Source organism: Heteronotia binoei, chromosome 15 (genome assembly GCF_032191835.1).
Source record: "Heteronotia binoei isolate CCM8104 ecotype False Entrance Well chromosome 15, APGP_CSIRO_Hbin_v1, whole genome shotgun sequence".
NCBI classification, from domain to species: domain Eukaryota; kingdom Metazoa; phylum Chordata; class Lepidosauria; order Squamata; family Gekkonidae; genus Heteronotia; species Heteronotia binoei.
Window position 1 is genome coordinate 25,691,559 of NC_083237.1, and position 19,798 is coordinate 25,711,356.

General features: G+C 48.7%; 2 protein-coding genes across 3 annotated transcripts; one reads left to right on the forward strand and one right to left on the reverse strand.

Annotated features, from left to right (window-relative positions):
- The first annotated feature begins 852 nt into the window (after window positions 1-852).
- On the forward strand, window positions 853-9,221 carry LOC132584493 (suppressor of cytokine signaling 3-like). Its single transcript, XM_060256383.1, has 2 exons — window positions 853-1,537; window positions 8,397-9,221. Exon 2 carries the CDS (start codon window positions 8,445-8,447, stop codon window positions 9,048-9,050), a length of 606 nt encoding a protein of 201 aa, XP_060112366.1. The 5' UTR covers window positions 853-1,537; window positions 8,397-8,444; the 3' UTR covers window positions 9,051-9,221.
- Window positions 9,222-11,585: 2,364 nt separating this feature from the next.
- RPS9 (ribosomal protein S9) lies at window positions 11,586-14,588 on the reverse strand. Of its 2 annotated transcripts, none has more exons than XM_060255310.1 (4): window positions 14,448-14,588; window positions 14,235-14,357; window positions 13,094-13,280; window positions 11,586-11,840 (listed from the first exon to the last, which is right to left on the reverse strand). In XM_060255310.1, the coding sequence occupies exons 1-4, from the start codon at window positions 14,542-14,544 to the stop codon at window positions 11,663-11,665; spliced, it is 585 nt and encodes a 194-aa protein (XP_060111293.1). In that variant the 5' UTR covers window positions 14,545-14,588; the 3' UTR covers window positions 11,586-11,662. The 2 variants fall into 2 exon arrangements, with proteins under 2 accessions (XP_060111293.1, XP_060111294.1); XM_060255311.1 differs by lacking the exon at window positions 11,586-11,840 and adding an exon at window positions 12,684-12,938 and having other exon boundaries at window positions 14,448-14,578.
- Window positions 14,589-19,798: the final 5,210 nt, after the last annotated feature.

The window sequence follows — 19,798 nt, forward strand, 5'->3', positions numbered from 1 at the left end:
GGGGGGGGGGGGGGATCAACTGAATTTTCCAGTTCCGGTGCCCAAATGTCTAGGGCTGCATCTGGTACGGGGGCCTGCAAATGTTTTATTTGCCTTTTATATATAAAAACACAAAGACCACCTACCCACATACACTGGTTTCAGTTTTTACCTGTTTTCCCCAAAGGCCTGAAGTTTACACTACCCATAATCCATTAAAAAGAACTGTAAAGCAAAAGGTATGTGCTCATGCACCACACATGCTGACACACCTACGTTGCGTAGAGCTGTACACCCCGTCCGTGCCATTCTGCACGAACACTGCACGGGGGAGTTACACAAGTCGACACTTCTGCATCCTGCCTGGTCTGGTGCGCGTGTCCAAGGCAGCTCGTGCCCAAAGAGGGATAGGGGGGCCGGGGGGGGGAGGAGAAGGCGAGCCCAGATTGGCTGGCGTGGGAAGGCCCTGGCGGGTTTTTTGGCTCGGTCTCCCGGGACGCCCCTTGGTGGGCAGGCCAGGCCAGGCCGCGAGAGGGTTAAGCGCGCGCGGCGAGCTTGGAGACCGGCGGGATCTCCCTCGCAAACCCCGGCCGGATCACCTTACCCAACCCCTCTCTCTCTCTTCCCTCTGCTGCTGCGGCAGAGATAGGCGGGGACCGGCTCGCTTTCCCCTCCCTTTTACCAACAGTCCCCTCCACACTTCCAGGAATCACCCAGAAAAAAAATAAAATAAAAGGCAGAGGAGGGGGGGGAGCCTCTGTTGGGGTTTGCACAGCCCTTTCCCTGCCAATCAGCGGCCTGCCAGCCACCCCCCGGCGGCCAATGAAAGTGGTGACCATTCATAAAAATAAATCCTCCGCCCCGCCCCGCCCCAGCCACACACAGGCATCGGGGAAGGAGGCCGGCCTCTCAGAGCCCGGCGTGGGACTGCCGCGAGCCCGGGCGGGAACCAGCCCAGCAACAGTGCAAGTCTTTCCCAAAGCGCTGCTTCCCCTTCGCCCCGTCCTCAGCCCCCGCCACGCTGCAACTGCCACCTCCTCGACTTCTCTTCCCGATTTCCCCCCCTTCCTCCGCCGGCGATTACTGGGCTAACGGGAAAGCGCGTGTTTGCTCCGAAGCGCGCACGCACATTCACACGCACTTCCAGGAAACCCAGGGGGAAGCGGCGAGGCTTTGGCGAAAGGAAGCGGCCCTCCCGCGCCACACCCCTCCCTCCCCCCCCGCAACAACTTCCACCTTTTTTCTTCTTTTGGAGTCCCAATCCGGGAAAGCAAAACACAACCCCCGACAAGCGGGGAGGGGAAGTCACTCGCACAACCCTGCCGTCCGGTGCGGTGCCCTGCTGCGCGGAGCTCTTGCCGGGGTCCCCCTCCCTCCCTCCCTCCCCCAGCCGGGGAGCCGCGATTGTCGAGGGATGGGAAAGAGAGGCGGCGGCGGGACCGGCGGGAGCTCTCTCGGCGGCGGACCCGCTGAAGTGCTGCAACTCCGGGCTTCGGCTTGATTTTTCTCGCCGCCGCTGGAGAAACCACAGGCGTCTTTGCTTCCATTGCCAGCCGAGGTAAGTGAGCGAGCGTTGTCATGGCTGACTTCGTATTTTGGGGTTCAGGGTAGGGGAGAGGTGTGAAAGGCGGACAAATGGGTGGGTGTCGGTCCAGGGGTCCCGTCAGTTTGGTCGCCTCTAGCTCAGCGGCACAGTCGAACTCTTGGTGTGGGTTGTGCTGTGGACTTTGGCTGTGGGGACCCCCCGGTTCCAGCTCTGGGTTGGGTGGGAGGGGGTCTGCCCCGACTAGCAACTCCAGTCTCTCTTAGGCGGCTGCTATTCTGCCAGGTGGGAAGGTGGGGGAAAATCGAACGCTGTCGTAGATTTGTAGGACGGAGACGACGGAAACTAGTTTTTGGATGCAAAAAAAAAAAAAAAAAAGATTTTATACAGATTTGAAATTTGGCACAATTTCAGCGTTCTGAGGCAAATTTCTGAATTTCAGAATCATGCACGCTCCCCCCGCCCTTTGCTTTTGAGGATTACTTTCTGAGGATTACCAACGTCTAACTGGAAGGCTCTAATACTAGCTTTTACTGACTTCCACATTAATTTTTTTACGTAGTGTAACGTCTACCTTTGTAAAAAAAAAATCTCCACGGTTGAGACTGCTGGGAGGATTTTGCAAAAAACAAAAGCAGATTTTTTAATTCATCCAACCTGGTAGAAAATTCTTTCCACGCTTCCAATTAGAACCAGAGCAAAATTCTCTGGCTGAGCACCCAAGAGATTTCTCCTAAACCCTGTGGAAACGAACATTGGTTTTTTTGCTCAGTGACAGAATATGAAATCATTATTATTAATCTTTGTTTTTTTAAAGAAAACTTCAAGACAATGAACAGGCCACTTAAAAAAATCAATATCTAAATATTAAACAGCAAAAGGAAAAGCAGGATGCAGGGAAAGTTAAAGTCCCACTGATTTAAATGAAAAAGTGCCTTGCTCTGAATTCTCCTATGGAAGTCAGTGGGGCTTCTCAGGGTTTAAGAACCTTGGCCACATCTTGCCTTAGCTGATCAAAACTCCACTTGCTTCCCAAGGAGCGGGATTTTGACCCGCTGCTCCACAAGGAAGTGACTTGGCAGGCCTCCTAGGGGAGGGGGAAGAGGAGGGTGGGGGTGGGGCACCGCTACTGGGAAGGCTTCCCCCAAATACCAAATAGCCCTGTAAAAGAACAAGAGCAAAGCTCTAGGTAGGTTCTTAGGCTAGCAGCTGTCACATAGCAGTTCTAGTTGTTAGGGGAGCAGCCATGTGGTCTGAAGCAACAGAACAAAGTTTGAGTCCAGTGGCACCTTTAAGGTCAACAAAGTTTTATTCCTGGTATAATCTTCTGTGTGCATGCACACTTCTTCAGATAAAGTGGAGGGTGGGTTAAGTGGTCTCTGAAATGAATGGTGCAATCACATTAGATGCAGAGATGAGGCAGAATTAGCTCCCTGCCCTCTCAGTGGAGGTGGATTGAAAGGAGGCAGGCCAAAAGCAGAGACTCATGCAGAGATGCAACAGGGAGTTTCCTCTTCTGGTACTCTTGTGGTTTACAGAGTTGGAATGACTGCCCCCAAGTGGTATTTGGAGACAACCCACAGTCTGCATTACAAAAGATTGTGGGCTATGGGGTGTGTGTTTTGTTTTGTACCCCTTTTAGATGTCAGCCTGAAACTGTTAGGGGCCAGTCCTGCCAGATGGATACAGACAGACAGCACTACCTGGATTCTTCAGAAGGGATCTGAAAACAGGATCTTGGAGGGCTGTGGCTCAGTAGCAAAGCATCTGCTTGGCATGCAGAACGTCCCAGGTTCAGTCTTCAGCATCTCTAGTTAAAAACATTGGGTAGGAGGTGATGGGAAGACCTGAGACCCTGGAGACACACTGCCAGTCTGAGTAGACAGTATGACTTCGAGGTACCAGGGGTCTGATTCACTATAAGGCAGCTTCCTCTGTACTCTAGAATCCTGTTGGATCCGAAGTCAAGTCTTTGAACTCTTTTAGGTGCATTAATACAATTTGTTTTAATCCTAAAATAATACTTACAAAACTCTCCTGGGGGAAAAAAACACCTATACTTTCTTCCTTTGAGGGGGTGGGGTTGGGGCAGCAATTTGCATATATTCTTCCATGGGAAAGAATCCGAAAAGCCTTTGGTGGCAAAAAATAAAAATGCCCAGGCAAAGACTGTCCCAAATAAGAAAAGGAAAGACTTAGTAATAAGGGTATTTATTATTTATGAAAGGTATTCCACAGCCAGGCGGTGTCCTGTGAGTATGTTAAAAAATGCAAGCCCCGGCTGCAGGTTTATAGTCTTTTTAAAAAGTTGATATCAGAAGGAAGGAGAGGGGGGAGGCAAGAGAAAGTGAGAAGGGGAGGTAAGAGAAGGAGAAGGAAACCTTTGGGGGATATTGTTTAAGCATTTGCAATAAAGGAGAACATTTTGGGGGGGGGGGTTTGGAAAAGGGTTGACGAAGTAAGCTGAGGCTTAGCCGAAAAGGAAAGAGATGGTAAACAGATAAGGGGCTAAAGATGAAAGAAACCGATAAGGAAAACAGAGTCATTTTTACTGGAGCTGATAGGGAGATAGAAGGGAGTGTTATCAGAAGAGAAACGTGAGCAAAAGAAGATGCAGGGGAAACCAGATGAACGGCAGAGCTGAGACTGGGGTGAAGCTGAGCAAGAGGCAAACTAGAAAGAAGAGAACTGTAGAAGTCAAGCCAGGAAACAATAAGATCATGTCAGCATATTTAATGAAGGACTTGTAGCAGTATTTTTAGAGTTGGAAAGGGCAAGTGTTTAGAGACACTCGAAGTCGTGTTGGATTTGTATACACAAGGTGAGTGAGAAAAGTCAAATACCCCACCCCTGCCCTGTGGCCTGAAGTGGTACAGTCTTGGAAGGTTAGCTCTTAAGTTACCATGGTGGTGGAAAGTGTAGTCATGTGTGTGTGTATGTAGAGTGCTGTCAAATTGCAGCTGACTTATGGCCACCCCAGCAAGGGGCTTTCAAGACCAGTGAGAAGCAAAGGTGGTTTGCCATCACCTTCCTCTGCAAAGCCTTCCTTGGTGGTCTTCCTTCCAAGCACTGACCCTGCTTAGCTTCTGAGGTCTGATGTGATCAGGCTATACCAGGGGTGGCCAAACTTGCTTCACGTAAGAGCCACACAGAATAAACAGATGTTTGAAAGCCACAAGACAGGAAGGAAGGAAAGGCGGCAAGAAAGCAAATACATAAGGAAGGGTGGGAGAGGTGGAAAGCAAGCAACTTTAACTTTAAATGCATTCTCCAAGCTGGCCGACAGGGTGGTGGGGGCTTCAAGAGCCACACAATATGTGTGAAAGAGCCACGTGTAGCTCCCGAGCCACAGTTTGACCACCCCTGGGCTATACCATGCTGCCTTCCCTCCCCAGTCACCACCTTACCCCCTTCCCATTTAGTTTTCTGCCATACCATGCCCTCCTCATCCTCCAAAATAGATGCAGTGGTGATAGGTGAGAAGCCCCTTCCTAGTTGGTACTGGCCTCTGCACTGCACCTTGTTTCCTAGGATGGTTGCTTTAGGCAAGAGCCATCTTGGAACTCTTTCACTTCAGTCCTGTGTCCCTGTGAGAAATAGGGCTGTAAGTAATCTAAATAAATAGAAATACAGGTGACAGTTTCTCTGGCCAAAGATTTTCCTGCACCAAAATAGTGCTTTGTTAATGGAACAATAATGTGACAGGGAGAAATTTCTAGGCTAGCTTCCTTGACAAGCTAGATTTCTATACGCAGAGTTCCAGATGCCGTTGGGAGGGGAAGGGAAAGCTTTCAGATAAGCAGTGCTACATTTGCCATCTGAAATTGTCAACTACCAGGAAGGCTTACCTGTGTAGTACAAATCAGCCCTACATTTGGGTTTGATGCTACTTGGGGTGTGGTGCGGGGAAGGCAGACATTACTCAGATGGAGCTTCCCCAGCATTGTAACGTCACCTGTCAAATGGCTGCCAAATGCATAGGAGGCCTGGCAGACGATAGGAGGTAACCTTAATCTGAGCCTAGACCTTGCTGGAGTCTTTTGTTGTGTTTCCTTATGATACAAGAATATGCAGGGACAGATTAGCAATTAGGCCTACTAGGCACTGGCCTATGGGCCCCCACACCTTTAGGGGCCCCGGGACGGCTCCCTGCCCCAGTTTCCCCCCTGCTTGCAGCCCTCCCAGCCAGCAACTGAACCACTCTTTGCCCAACTTGCCTGGTGTGGCTGCTGCTGGTGTCCTTGCCAAGTTTGTCTCTCTCTGCCTCTCCCCCACAGCTTTGTCAAAGGGGCATTTGAGAAGGTGCCTACAGGCTGAGGGTGGGGCAGGCACTTCAACTCTGAGATAATTTGCAAGGGAGCCCCCAAGATTTTGACTGCCTAGGGGCCTCCGCAGGGTTTAATCCGGCTCTGAGAATATGCAGCAATGCCGTCCCTCTTTTGCTATCAGAAAGAGTCAAAGAGGACAGAATTAGAGGAGTGTATGTTGCTATCAAGTGGCAGCTGAGTTACAGTGACCTGTAGGGTTTTTCGAGGCAAGAAGCATTCAAAGATGGTCTGCCATTGCCTGCCTTTGCTTAGCAGCCATGTGCTTCCTTGGTGGCTTCCCATCCAAATACTAACCAGGGCCATCCCTGTTCAGCAGCAGAGTCCTGAGAAGATTGGGCTAGCCTGGGCCATCCAGAGGATGATCAAAAACCCGCTAGTTTCTTTTTAATAATATTGACAAGCCAAGGGAACAAAAAAAGACTGGAGCTGAACATTTGCAAGCAACTGGAATGGGTAGTATTCCTTTCTAAGATCAAATGTGCTGAAGCTCAAACCACCATCACCACCATTGCACTCCTACAAAAGGGACTTTGCTTCCCAAGCTGTATTCTAGGAGTGTGCCTTTATGGGCTCTGTTTCCTTGTTACGAGAAAGCACTAGAGAGACTGGCTGGGTGGCCTTTGTTTATTTTCACATATAGTAAAGGTAAAAGGTAGTCGCCTGTGAAAGCACCAGTCGTTTTCAACTCTGGGGTGACGTTGCATCACGATGTTTTCCTGGCAGACTTTTTTACAGTGTGGTTTGCCATTGCCTTTCCCCAGTCGTCTATGCTTTCCCCCCAGCAAACTGGGTACTCATTTTACTGACCTCGGAAGGATGGAAGGCCGAGTCAAACTTGAGCCAGCTACCTGAACTCAGTGTCCGCCAGGATCGAACTCAGGTCGTGACTAGAGAGTTTGGACTGCAGTACTGCAGCTTTACCGCTCTCCGCCAAAGGGCTCTTTATTTTCATTTTCACATATACAGGGCTTTTTTTTTTTAGAAAAAGCCTAGCAGGGACTCATTTGATATTAGGCCATACCGCCTGACACAGAACTGTGTTCCTGCTCGAAACAAGCCATGCACATGTACAAGCAAAACCATATGAAGAACTAGCAGAGATCATCAGATTTTGGAAGAAAAAACAGCAGGGATCCTGGCATGCTGCCAAGGTGGCATGGGTAAGTCTGCACATGATCCTGTGTGTAGCAGTCTGTCTCCCTTCCTCTTCAACTCTGATGGCTGGAAAAGGCATTATGTAATTAAAGGCAAGGGGGAGGGGGTATCCTTTCAAGGACAGCTCTTGTGAGAGCTGTGGCTGACCCAAGGCCATTCCAGCAGCTGCAAGTGGAGGAGTGGGGAATCAAACCTGGTTCTCCCAGATAAGAGTCACCACGCACTTAACTGCTACACCAAACTGGTTGCCGAGAGGAAAGAAAGGAAGTTGATATTCACCAAGAATTCTCAAGCTGAGATACGGGTCTTGCTCCCTGGAGAGACGTGAGCCATTGGCAGAGAAAAGTTCCTCGATGCTGCTACCCTGCACCCCCGCCCCAAAAAAGCCCCTCAATTATGTATCTTCTCAGATCAGGACAGGCAAAAGGGGAGCTGCTTCTGCCCTATATATAAAACACCATTTCCGATCAGACTGCATCCTGAGAAGGACCTCTTCCTTTCTGAAGTGTCTGATTCTTACAGTTGTTGGAAGACTCACAGTTCCAGGGCTTTTATTTCCTTCCTGCACTGACCTCTCCCCCTTCAACTTTAGCATTGTTCTGGCTGCTTGAGCCCTCCTCACCAACCCTGCCTGAAACATCCTCACTGGCACAGCCGTGCAAGAGCTGACCCAACTAACTCAAAGCAAAACATTGCACAACAGAGCTGCGGTCCTCTGAAAGGGAGTAGACACCTTTTCCTGGACAAACTCAGAAGGGCGCTAGGTCAGTAAGCTGGAGCCGGAGGCATCTAAGGGGAGCTCAGGAATCAGGGCACTTCAAAGGAGCAACTTTTCAAATAAACGTTAAGTCTGAGCTGATAAAAGAGCCCTGTGGCACAGAGTGTTAGAGCTACAGTACTGCAGTCCTAAGCTCTGCTCACGACCCGAGTTCGATCCCCAGCGGAAGCTGGGTTTTCAGGTAGCTGGCTCAAGGTTGACTCAGCCTTCCATCCTTCCGAGGTCGGTAAAATGAGTACCCAACTTGCTGGGGGCGGGGGGAGAAGTGTAGATGACTGGGGAAGGCAAACCACCCCGTAAAAAGTCTGCCATGAAAACAATGTCACCCCAGTTGGAAACGACTGGTGCTTGCACAGGGGACCTTTCCTTCCTTTTCCTAAGCTGATAAAGAGAGGGTTTTGAACTCAGACCATCCAAGAGATGCTCCAGTTTGCCACAACGTGGAGCCTTTCATGTATTTGTGGGTTTTAGGTAAAATATCTGCACTTGTGCAAGTATTCAAATATATATTTTCTTGGGGGGAGGAACCTAAAATCTCTCTAAAATTCACAAGCTAGCAAGGACGGAAGTGTGTGCATCTGTGCGCGTGTAAACTGTCTGATTTCTTCCTTAGATGCCCCTGCGGTAACAGCAAGATTCCTTTCAGCCAACTAGAGGCGCAATGGTCCCCCTCTGCTGGTGCTGCCCGACGGCACCCGTGCCAGCCATGAGCCGCACAGCCATCCCCTCCTACCACTTCAAGAGTTTCTGTGGCGAGTTCGAGCGGGTGGAGAGTGCCTTGGAGCGCTTGGAGGCCAGCGGCTTCTACTGGGGCAGCCTGTCGGGGACTGAAGCTAAGCGGCTTTTGACCTCCCAGCCACCCGGCGTCTTCCTGGTGCGAGACTCCTCTGACCACCACCACCTGTTTGCCCTCAGTGTCCGCACGAGCATGGGCATCACCAACCTGCGCATCCAGCAGCAGGGCTCAGCCTTCCACCTGGAGGCCCTGCCGGGCGCGGGTCACCCCCCATCGTTTAAATGTGTGGTCCAGCTGGTGGAGCATTACCTGTGCCTGGGGGCAGTGGAAGGGGGTCCCTGCTACCTGGAGAAGGAGGGGCAGCCCCCAGTGCCCTTGGCCCTCACCCACCCGCTCTGCTGCAAGGTGCCCACCTTGCAAGAGCTGTGCCGCCGGGCAGTGCGGGCCAGCGTGCAGGGTAGAGGGGACACCAGGGCTCAGCTGCAGGACCTCCCAGTGCCCCGGGGACTACTGAACTCGCTGTGCAGCTAAGAGGGAGATGTCGCCACCTTTAAACACCTGCAGGGTCTCTTCCCTTTCAAACATTCCTTGTACAGTACACTGCTGCCAGCGAGCAAGCAGGGTTGCGCCGGGGGTGCCTGTTCATTATTATCTTCATGGAATAAACTGACTGGCTTCAGCCAGCCCTTCATTCATCCAAAAGGATAAACTGCCCTCATTTCATTGTGGTATCACCCTCTGATCCCAAACACCAAAAGCAGAAACCAAGAGCAGCCAATTCAAGGGTCTCCATCTGCCCATCCCCCTGTCCCATTTCTTCTGCATGTATTTGAGCCAAAGGAATGGCACAATGCAAACCAAGTGCAGCCACACCCAAGCTTTGATTACCCAACAGTGCACCAATTCACAACAGGCACATAGACACCCTCTCCCTGCTCAAAAACCAGGTCACAAAGTCATAGTTGAAATCTGAGCAGTGTACACGTGCTTCCAAATCCATCCTGTCAGGACTGGATCTATTACGCCCCTGTCGGCCCATTCTTTTATGGGCCAATAGAACAGAACAGACTCCATACCCAATTTGCCGCCCCCCCCCCACTCTGGTGGCACCTGGAGCAAGCGCCCCTGCCCTAAATCAGGCCCTGCTTCCTGTTTTTATTTTTTCCAATTTTTAAACTTTGTTTTCATTTCTAAAATGAAGGCAAAAGGGCTCAAGCCTAGTTGGAAGCTGCACTTTCCACTCTGGAAGCCTTGGTCTCCAAAACCCGGTGGTGAGGGGCAGGCTGAACTGTTTGCTGGCCAGAATGGCAATCCTGAAAACAGCATCGTTGCATGGGTTACTGCAGTCAAAATAGCACGGCTGGCCAGAACGCTGCCTCACCACCAATCCAATGTGTGCCAAACGCACCAATGCCTTTTATTTTTGGACGTTTCCATCATGGCATTTTTCTTTGCCCTTCCAGTTACTGGCCCCAGCTGAGGTCATCCCTGTATGTTGATCGCTGTAAGGGGGGGTGGGGACATCTTTGTGGCAGAACCCTGCACGCAGCAGCCTTAGGCTACATCCGCTGACCTGCTTGCATTTGTTTTTATAGTGGTTTGGTCTGTGCAAAGGTCTGGGACAGGGCAGGGTGGAATTGAGAGACTAGGGATTTCCCAGTAGAAGCTATGGGGAAGAGCCACCGTATCCATTTGATGCATCCCTTACTATTGAAGGTGGGGATGCCCGACTCCTTGCCTGCCTTGAAGACCAGAATGTAAACTTGCACTGGGAATACCCAGACCAAACCCCCCCCCCCCCCCATAATCACATGGCATCTAAGCCCCTCACAAAGATGCCCCATGTCAAGAACTCTTGAATTTTCCCCTTTTAACCTTGTAGTTCCCCTCACACAGAGGCTTGAGTTTATCTGCTGCCCTTCTCTCACACTGAAGGAACCAGATTGTTTTCACTTGTTTGTTTTGCTGGTAAGCCAAATAGATCTCCCTTACTGGAAATGCCTTGTCTGTGCTTTTGTCAATCCCTCTCTGGAGCTAGGTGACCCAGGGCTTTAAGAGGCTCTGATAAAACAGGAAGGTCAATTTCCCTTCAACTCCCACTTCCAGTAAAAGACACACAAGGCTTCTTGAAAGCAACAAGCTCTTCTGAGCATAAACAGATAAGCATCGAAAGGCAGAACTCCAACCCCCCCCCCCCCCCCGCAGCAGAAGTGGTGCAAGAAGCCCAACCCCTGCAATTATCCTTAGTGCTTTTTTTTTTCTTTACAAACAGCATTTTAAAACAGCTGCAGATAAAACCATGCACATGCACTCAGTTCCAGCAATTCCACTTGGGATTTTAAGGTGGGAAACTAGATTCCAGAAACTCAACAGGGGACTGGGAAGAGCCTCTCCCATTTGTTTTTACTTGGCACCGCAGAGAAAAAGTGAGGGAAATGGGTGAGAGAGCACCACCCACCCTCCCACCCCAAATATGTTGCAACATCCTGCTTTAGCCTCACCTTCTTAGCAAGAGACTGAATTTCTATTCTGCCCTTTGCTCAGAGCAATTTAGTCTCCTTTCTCTTCCTCTCTCTGCAACAGACACTGTGAGGTAGGTCAGTTGCAAGAACTGCAACTAACCCAAGGTCACACCAATAGCTGCAAGTGGGGGGGGGGGAATCAAATCCGGTTCTCCCAGATCAGAGTCCATGCACTCAACCACTACACCAAATTGGCTGGTTAACTTTTTCCAAGGTGAAAGAATGTGGTGCCCTGCCATCTTCCTGTACACAAGCTGACCTCAGGATGCAATAGAAGTGTGAGGTACGCACACATGCAGCAGCCTTCCATTGCTTGGCCTCACATTACCAACATCCTTCGCTGCTGTTTCCCATCATCAGTTCTTGGCCTCTTCCCATCCCCTGCATTCTCCAAGGAAAATCCCTCAGGACTGTGACAAGGACCCCTTTCCTGGACCTTTGAGGGCATCGACAGTGCCAGTTCATGCAGAGCACAGCCACAGAACAAGCCACGAGAGACAATCTGCGCATTTTCAGTGATCCCTTGACACTGTAATGCCTGGAATTGTTTCCCACAAATATTTTTATTGCGTAATTATAGAGTAAAGGCAGGCATAGCTCCCCCCACCCATACTCCACAGTTTAATCCTCCTCTTCGTCATCTCCACCACCAGCACCGCCCTGGCCCTTCTTGGCATTCTTCCTCTTGACGCGACCTGGACGGCCTCCACCGTATGGTGAACGGAGGGAGAAGTCAATGTGCTTCTGGGAATCCAGGCGGACAATGAAGGAAGGGATGTTCACCACCTGTTTCCTTACGCTGAAGGGGGGAGGGAGGAAAACACAGATGGAAAATCAGGCATCTCTCACACATTTTACTTTCTACGTTACTGGGAATTTCCAGCTAAACCCACCAAAAAGTAAGTAAACTTACTGGAAGGGAGCATTCCCTGTCCTCCAGTTACTAAGTAATGCCATTCAGTCCAGTTTATTTACAGAGCTGGTATAAAAGCCTACCCATCTGCCTTTATTTCTGCTAACAAGGGACCCATGTGTTCTAATTAGCACTTGGGAGAGCTAAATCACAGTTGACCTTTGTCCAACCAAAGGAACAACAGCTGTTGCTCATCCTTCAGTACAGCCTGATTGGTTCTTGGGGCATTTTTGTAATTAGCAATGCTTAACTCTACTTAACACTTCCTGTGCTCCATCTGAAGCACTGCAATGTGCGGATGGTGGGAACTTTTCCGTTATGCCCCACAGTAGCTTGCTCTGCTCCCATCTTATGCAATAGAAAGCTCTGGAGATGGCTTTAAAATGGGGGAACGAGACAGACATGTGGAGGACAAGTCTCAGCGGCTGCTAACCGTGGTGACAGAAGGGAACCTCCACATTGAGGCAGAAGACCTATGAAATAGCAATGCCAGGAGGCAACATCAGAAGGCCTCAGCCTCTATGCCTTGTTGCTGGACTTCCAGAGGAACTGGTTGGCCATTGTGTGAGACGGGATGCAGGACTAGATGGACCACTGGTCTAATCCAACGGGGCTCTTCTAATTACTAGTTATTTTTATTCCAGCGCCTTCAGCACTTAGCACCTCAACAGCCAAGCGGATCAAAACCTGGCTTTAATGCTCTGTGTCCAGCAGGCTTACCCACTTGTCGGTAGCGAAGTGCTTTGTGGTGCAAAGGACAGCAGCCAGCTAGTTGTTACTTCTCTTGCCCGAGTGCCAAGAGCTTCGCAAGGTGTACGGCTGAACCGCAGTGAGCCTTGCCGAAAATCTTTTCGGTTTTTTGCACACAAGCTCATCGGTAAAGTTAGTGAGCTATTAGGTTATCCAGGGTCCTGGTCAAGGAAGGAGCTTGCTGGGACTAAAGGGCACGCAGCTGGGCCAATGCCGTAGCCATTCTGGCACAGACTGCATACAAAAAGAGACCAAAGGGCAATGCTTCAGGGACAGATCCTGTCCTTGTGACCCAAAGAGCTGAGCTCCTCCTTTCAGCATCATTATGCTTAAGTCACAAACACTTCCCTATGTCTAACACACACTCCCCCCTCCACCCAGTGGCATACCGGATGTGTCTTTGGCGGATGAGCACCCGGGCATGATGGATGGATTTGGCTAGGCCCAGTTTGAAGACCTGAGTTTGGAGACGCCGTTCCAGGAAATCCTCAATTTTTAGGCCCAGGATGTAATCCAGTTTCATCTTGCCCTCATCCAGCACTCCAATTCTGACAAGACGACGCAGCAAGGCATTGCCTGGATAGAGGAAAAGGTTATCTAAGCAAACAGGAGGTATCCACAAACTCATTCATTCAGAGTTAGAGACAGGGTGTGAATGGAAAAAAAATTGTTTTGAAGGCTTACTCCCCCACCCACCCAATCAAGTCACTGATTTATGTAACTCCATGGGGTTTTGAAGGCGAGAGACATTCAGATACGGCTTTTTTTGTATCTGAAACTTCTTTGCATATTAGGCCACACACCCTTGATATAGCCAATCCTCCAAAAGCTTACAAGACTCTTAGTACAGGGCGTACTGTAAACTTCAGAAGGATTGGCTACATCAGGGGTGTGTGGCCTATGTTACAAAAAGTGCCCTGCATTCAGAGGTTGTTTGCCAATGCCTGCCTCTGCATCACAACCCAGGCATTCCTTGGTGGTCTCCCTTCCAAATACTGACTAGGGCCAACTCTGCTGAGATCCTGAGATCTGCCTAGCCTAGGTTATTCTGGTCAGGACAAAGATTTTTTTAACCAGATAATAGTCTTGGGACATGCATTCACAAGTGGCTAAATGTAAATTTTGGAAAGTAGCGAAGAGAGGCTGTTAGGTAGCTATAACCTCCAGCTGATGGTCTGCTATCATCACTACTGCCTGAGAATGGAACTTTGAGCATTCAAATTCCACCACAGATATGGCAGCTTTTGGCATGGCTATTGCTCTCTGCCCTAATTTTCCCATCTGCAAATCAAAAGTAATAGCAGTTCAGAATATTTCCATAAGAAAATAGATGACACAGGCAAAATCAGAAGGGGGAAAAAACGAGAATAACCAAGGAGATTATCTATTCTCCTGCACTCAAGATACTTTAAGAGTCTTGTCCATTATACAGATAGGGATTTGTAAGAAACATAAAGGAAGTGAATGGAAATTCCAAAGCCCTTGAATGTTTAAGCTCCCAGGCACTATGGCCTAACATGCCCCACCTACCCTCAAAAAGGCGCCTCTGGTCCTTCTCATCCAGGGTGAGCAGCTCTCGGGCAGCTTTACGGATCTTGGCCAAGGTGAACTTCACTCGCCATACTTCGCGCTTGTTCCGCAGTCCATACTCACCTGAGACAAGGGGGAAAGATTCATAAACAGCTTTGCCAGGAACCTACCTGGTTAACACAAAGATCCTGTTCCTCAAAGCAGAAAACTTACCAATGAGCTTCAACTCCTGGTCAAGTCGTGACTTTTCAAAGGGTCGCCTAGGGGTGACATATGTCTTTCGACAAACCCAGCTCCTGGCAACGGGCATTCTGGTTTAAAGAGACTGAGGCCAGGCCTGCAAAAATCATAGATGAAAGAAGAGGTTGGAAATTGGAAGAACTGTGGTCAAACAACAAGGATCAGCATCTTATTGCCCTCATAGGGCTTTTTTTTTGTATCAGGAACTCCTTTGCCTATCAGGCCACACCCCCTGATGTAGCCAATCCTGCAAGAGCTTGCAGGGCTCTCAGTACAGGGCTTACTGTAAACTCCAGGAAGACTGGCTACATTAGGGGAGTGTGGCCTAATATGAAAAAGGAGTTACTGCTACAAAAAAGCTCTGCTGTCAAGTATGCACCCAACAATCATGTAACACTGGAGAACGAATTCTAATTCACTTACTCCTGTCTTTGTATGAAAATTTCTGTTTCTCACTTCCACATAGCCAAAATAGATCCCCAGTGGCCAAGTTGTAATATTTTAGCATTGAAAAGATGGAAAATCTCACTAACACCCCCCAATCAGAATCAAGAAACACCTTCCACATGCAGCCTTAGAAGGGATACTGATGAATCCCAGAAATTAAACTGAGAAAAGTCCTTTCTACAAAACTATAAGAAAGGCTTAATGGCTTATCAGGAGAAACGGAAGACAATGCAAGCAATAACAAACAAACATAAAAAGGCACACATGGGCATAAGGCAGTGATTAAGTTGCCTTTTCTACAAGTCGAGGGAGTTTTTTTAGACCATGACAAATTAGTGTGACAAAAAGTTGGGGGGTTACAGTTGGCTACTACCCATTTTCCTTCTTGTAACAGAAGGTGCCTCTCAACCCCAGAAAAGCTTTCAATGGCATTTACGAAGCCAAATAATTGTGTAGGCCAAAGGCTGTTAAGAGAACAATAATCAGTCAAGGTCAATCAAGAAAACTGGTAGCCTAACCAATGTTCCCTCTAAGCTGCAGAGTATTGTGAGCAAAAAATTCTACTTTGTGAGCTATTGGCAATAAAGTTGTGAGCTACTGCATATATCAGTGTGCTCTGGGGTCATCCTTCCCGAGCTAAGCCAAAATGTGTGAGCTGGAGGCTAAAAATCTGTGAGCTAGTTCATGCTAACTCAGCTTAGAAGGAACACTGCTTCTATCCCAATATCATGTAAACTGAAAGCGGGTGTCTGTTATAAAAACAAAAGTAAAAAAAATCCCTCCATTAACATGCAGCTCGTGCGTCTTTCCCAGGGCCGCCTTACGGGGAGACTCCCACTATAACCCCAGCTAAAAGCACAGGAGACATGAGCCACGCGACGGGATTCGACGACGTGCGCATGCGCGAACGAGCAAATTACAGGCCTTGCACATGCGCATAAAAGTGCGAGGCTCCGCAGAGAAAGCGCCCACTGGCTGCAAAAGCTACCAGCCTTACCAGACCTTTAGCCTTCCTCGGCCGCTAACTACCCCCACGGACTTCCCCACACTTGCTCCCTGAAACCCACACCTTGAAACAGCACCCTTACCTCCCTCCGCTACTGGCAACCGCGGCTGAAAAGAACGGGGCAACTCCCGGAGCCTGCTTATATAGCACCGCGCTCAGCTCCGCCTCCCACCTCCAGTGGCCAATAGAAAGGTGCCATTTCGCCGCCGACCTATCGACGACGGCTCCTTTTGCACTGGAACAACCAATCAGTGCTTGCTTCGGGGGAAGTAGAGTGGAGTGAAGGCGTCTTTTCATGTTGCCTGCAAGGAAGTCGCCATTGCGGAGCAGCCTGCGGAGTTATTGCAGGAGCGGCCTGGGGGGAGCCTATGATGACGGTCGCAAGCACTGGGTGCAACTGTTATTCTCATCCGTGTTTGGGGGCCGTTTGTTTGGGAGCAAATGCCTCCCCCATTCCTTGAAGCATTTACCTTAAAAACCATAGAGGTGCCCGTCGTCACTATCCTATCCTTACACGCGGAGAGAATATAAAAGCCTAGAGAGGCACCCAGCAACATACTTCCGGTTTGGTCTCTTCCCCCTTTCCCAAGCAAAATTGTATTATAGTGGTCTTCACCATAGACTTCCCAAGGGTTAAAAGGGCTCGCCCTATATACAGAATCGAGGGTGGCATTTAATTTTTACCGGAAAGTCAGTCTTGTGTGCCTTAGTCTTTCCTTTCCAATCTTGGTGCTTTGCAGCCCGCTGGCCAACAGCTGGTTCGGCCATTTCTCCTTGAGCGGATGAACCTGCTAAACTGGTTCAATTCAAGTGTGCATTACGCTATACGAAGGCGCTGGAAGCCTCAGTTAGGTATCCAAACATAATCGCTCACATGCAGAGTCTCTAGTCAGATTGGCTCTAGGCGATGTACAACGAACAACGGATAAAAATACATTTAAACCAATAAAATCAGTTGAACTAATATAAATTGAAAATCCCAATGGTGTCTTATTAAAGTGTTATTGATCCAGATTTGCGGATGTTGCAGGGGAGGCCTCTAAGAGGGGCAGCGAGGAGGGGTGCCAGCTTGGCAACTGTCGCTGTCCTTATGCACAAGCATCTTGTTCTTTAAAGGTCTTGTCTTTTTGGAAAATGGTCCAAATCAATAGTAAAAAGTAAATTGCCCAGTGAAGTGAATTGCAACTTTTAAAGAATGTTTTGGGATTTTACTCACAAGGGGGATACTGCATATTATCTTAATCCTTTTCAAGATGGTATTAACAGCTTCCACATTTACCACAAGACAGAAGAGTCAAAATATGAATCCCTTCCACGGGTATATGAAAGTGGCTGCACCACAGCAGCAAAAGCAAGGGACATGGGAATAGCATCTGCCCCTATATTCTTGAGCTGCTTGCTGCTGCCTTCTTCTGTTGCACCTCCACAGCAATCCAGAGGCTCCATCCACAACTGCCCCACAGTTACTCGGGGGGGAAATGAGGCTTATATTTTCTCCATTGAAAGTAGGAGGGAGGGGGAAACGGGACACTCTACTGCCAGAGGTTTCTGCTGTCAGTGCAGAGAAAAATCCATGTTCCTGAGTAAACAGAAAAGGCATTAGTAGTTTTGGTAAGATGGGCACACATTAACAGCTGGCCCTGATGAAAAATGCAAAGACATAGTGGAGGTGGAAAGTGCAGCCAATTTATCGTGACCCTGTAAGAGTTTTCAAGGCCGCCGTGAGCCTGCCTAGGCGGGGAGGGCGGGATATAAATAAAAAACGTATTATTATTATTATTATAAGGCAACAGAAAAACACACATAGTTTGCCGTTGCCTGGCTCTGCACAGCAACCTTGGTGGTTTCTCATCCAAGTGCTAATCGGGCAAACATGATTAGTTTCCCAAATTTGATTAGATCAGTTTAGCCTGGGCCATCCAGGCAAAGGGCAAAGATATAAAGGTCAACGTAATTTTTGTTTTGGGAGAGACGGCAGCATGGTATAGTCCGATCTCATCAAATCTTGGGAGCTGAGCAGGGTCAGAACTTGGATGGGGGACCACCAAAGGAAGACTGCAGAGGAAGGCAATAGCAAACTACATCTGCTTCTTGCTTGCACTGAAAGCCCTTGTTTGGATCACCATAAATCAATGTACAATGTACACGTTGCAATGTGATGGCACTCAGAACTTTTTTCATAGGGAAAAAACCCACCAGGAACTCATTTGCATATTAGGCCACACCCCCTGACACCAAGCCAGCCGGAACTGCACTCTTGTGCATTCCTGCTCAAAAAAAGCCCTGATGGCACTTATGTGTGCACTTGTTGATTGTTTACTCAGGAACATGGATTTTTCTCTGCACTGACAGCAGGAACCTCTGGCAGCAGAGTGTCCCGTTTCCCCCTCCCTCCTACTTTCAATGGAGAAAATTATCTTTAAAATGTGGTAGGGCTTTTTGTTAGTTCCATGTCTCATTGAACCCTTGGCCAGAGCCTTGCCTGATACGTCTGTGTGTGAGTGTTGCTGGTAAGTTGACTTATGGCATCCCTATGAATTAATGATTTCAAAATGTCCTATTGTTAACAGCTTCACTCAGGTCTTGAAAACTGAGGGCCATGGCTTCCTTTCTTGAGTCAATACATCAGCTGTTGAGTCTTCCACTTTTCCTGCTGTCTTTTATTTTTCTTAGCCTTATTGTCTTTCCCAGTGATTCTGGGCATCTCATAATGTGACCCAAGTACAGTTTGTTCCTTTTAGCTTCTAGGGAGATTTCAGGCTTGATTTGATTTAGAATCTACTCATTTGTGATTTTTAGTGCTCCATTGAGATACCTATAATTGTTATGACACTTTACCATTCCTTTTGTCATGTAGGATAGATTGATGTGAAGTAATTATAACCCCATAATTATATATATCAAAACTCGCCTTGGAAAACATCAATTTTTGAGGATTATGTACTGCATATTTAAAAGCCGACAGGATAAGGCAGGCTAACATAATGTCTGTGACAGGGGTGTCGAACTCATTTGTTATGAGGTCCAGATCCAACATAAATGAGACCTTTAGGGACCAGGCCATGTTGGGTTGGGCCGAGCCATGTCATGTCAGGCCATGTGTGTACCTATTTAAGATTAGGTAGCAGAGACATAAATTTTATAAAGAACACAAACTCAAATATATATTTTTAAAAAACTTAAAACATGCTTAAAACGTTAGCACTCATTGGTCTTAAGGATGCCTTCTTAGTATTTCTCCCATGGGATCCAGGGAACCGGGCAAAGGAAGCTCTGGCTCTTTCCTTCCTTCCCCAGGAGACTGGGGGGGGGGGGAGCCTCAGCCAATGGAGAAAATAGAGGTTTTGCTCTGTAGCTCCTGAGCAATTGAACAAGCCTGGAAAAGCAAGCTGTTATTCAGAAGGAAGCAAGATATAGGGAGAAGGAAGCAGATGACAGCCAGTTGCTTGGGGGCCTGATAGGAGCCCTCCAGGACCTGATTCGGCCCCTGAACTGCACATTCGACACCCCTGGCCTATGAGGTGTGATCTGGGAATTTCTCTCAGTTCACATCTCATCTCAGCCTCTAACCTGCAAGCTGGCTAACCTTAGCTTCCTGTCTGAAATGGGGGGATACTAATACTGGCTCACATTACAGGTAGGGTTACCAGTTGGGAAATTCCTGGAAATTAGGGGTCTGTGTCTTGGGATAGTAGAGTTTGGGGAGGGGAGGGAGCTCACTATGGCATAATACCACAGAGTCCTTCTTCCAAAGCTGCCATTTTCTCCAGGGGAGCTGATCTATGTGATTTGGGGATCAGTTGTACTTCTGGGAGGAGTCCAGCCCCCACCTGGAAGTTGGCACCCTAAGAGAGTTTTCATTGGGAAAGTT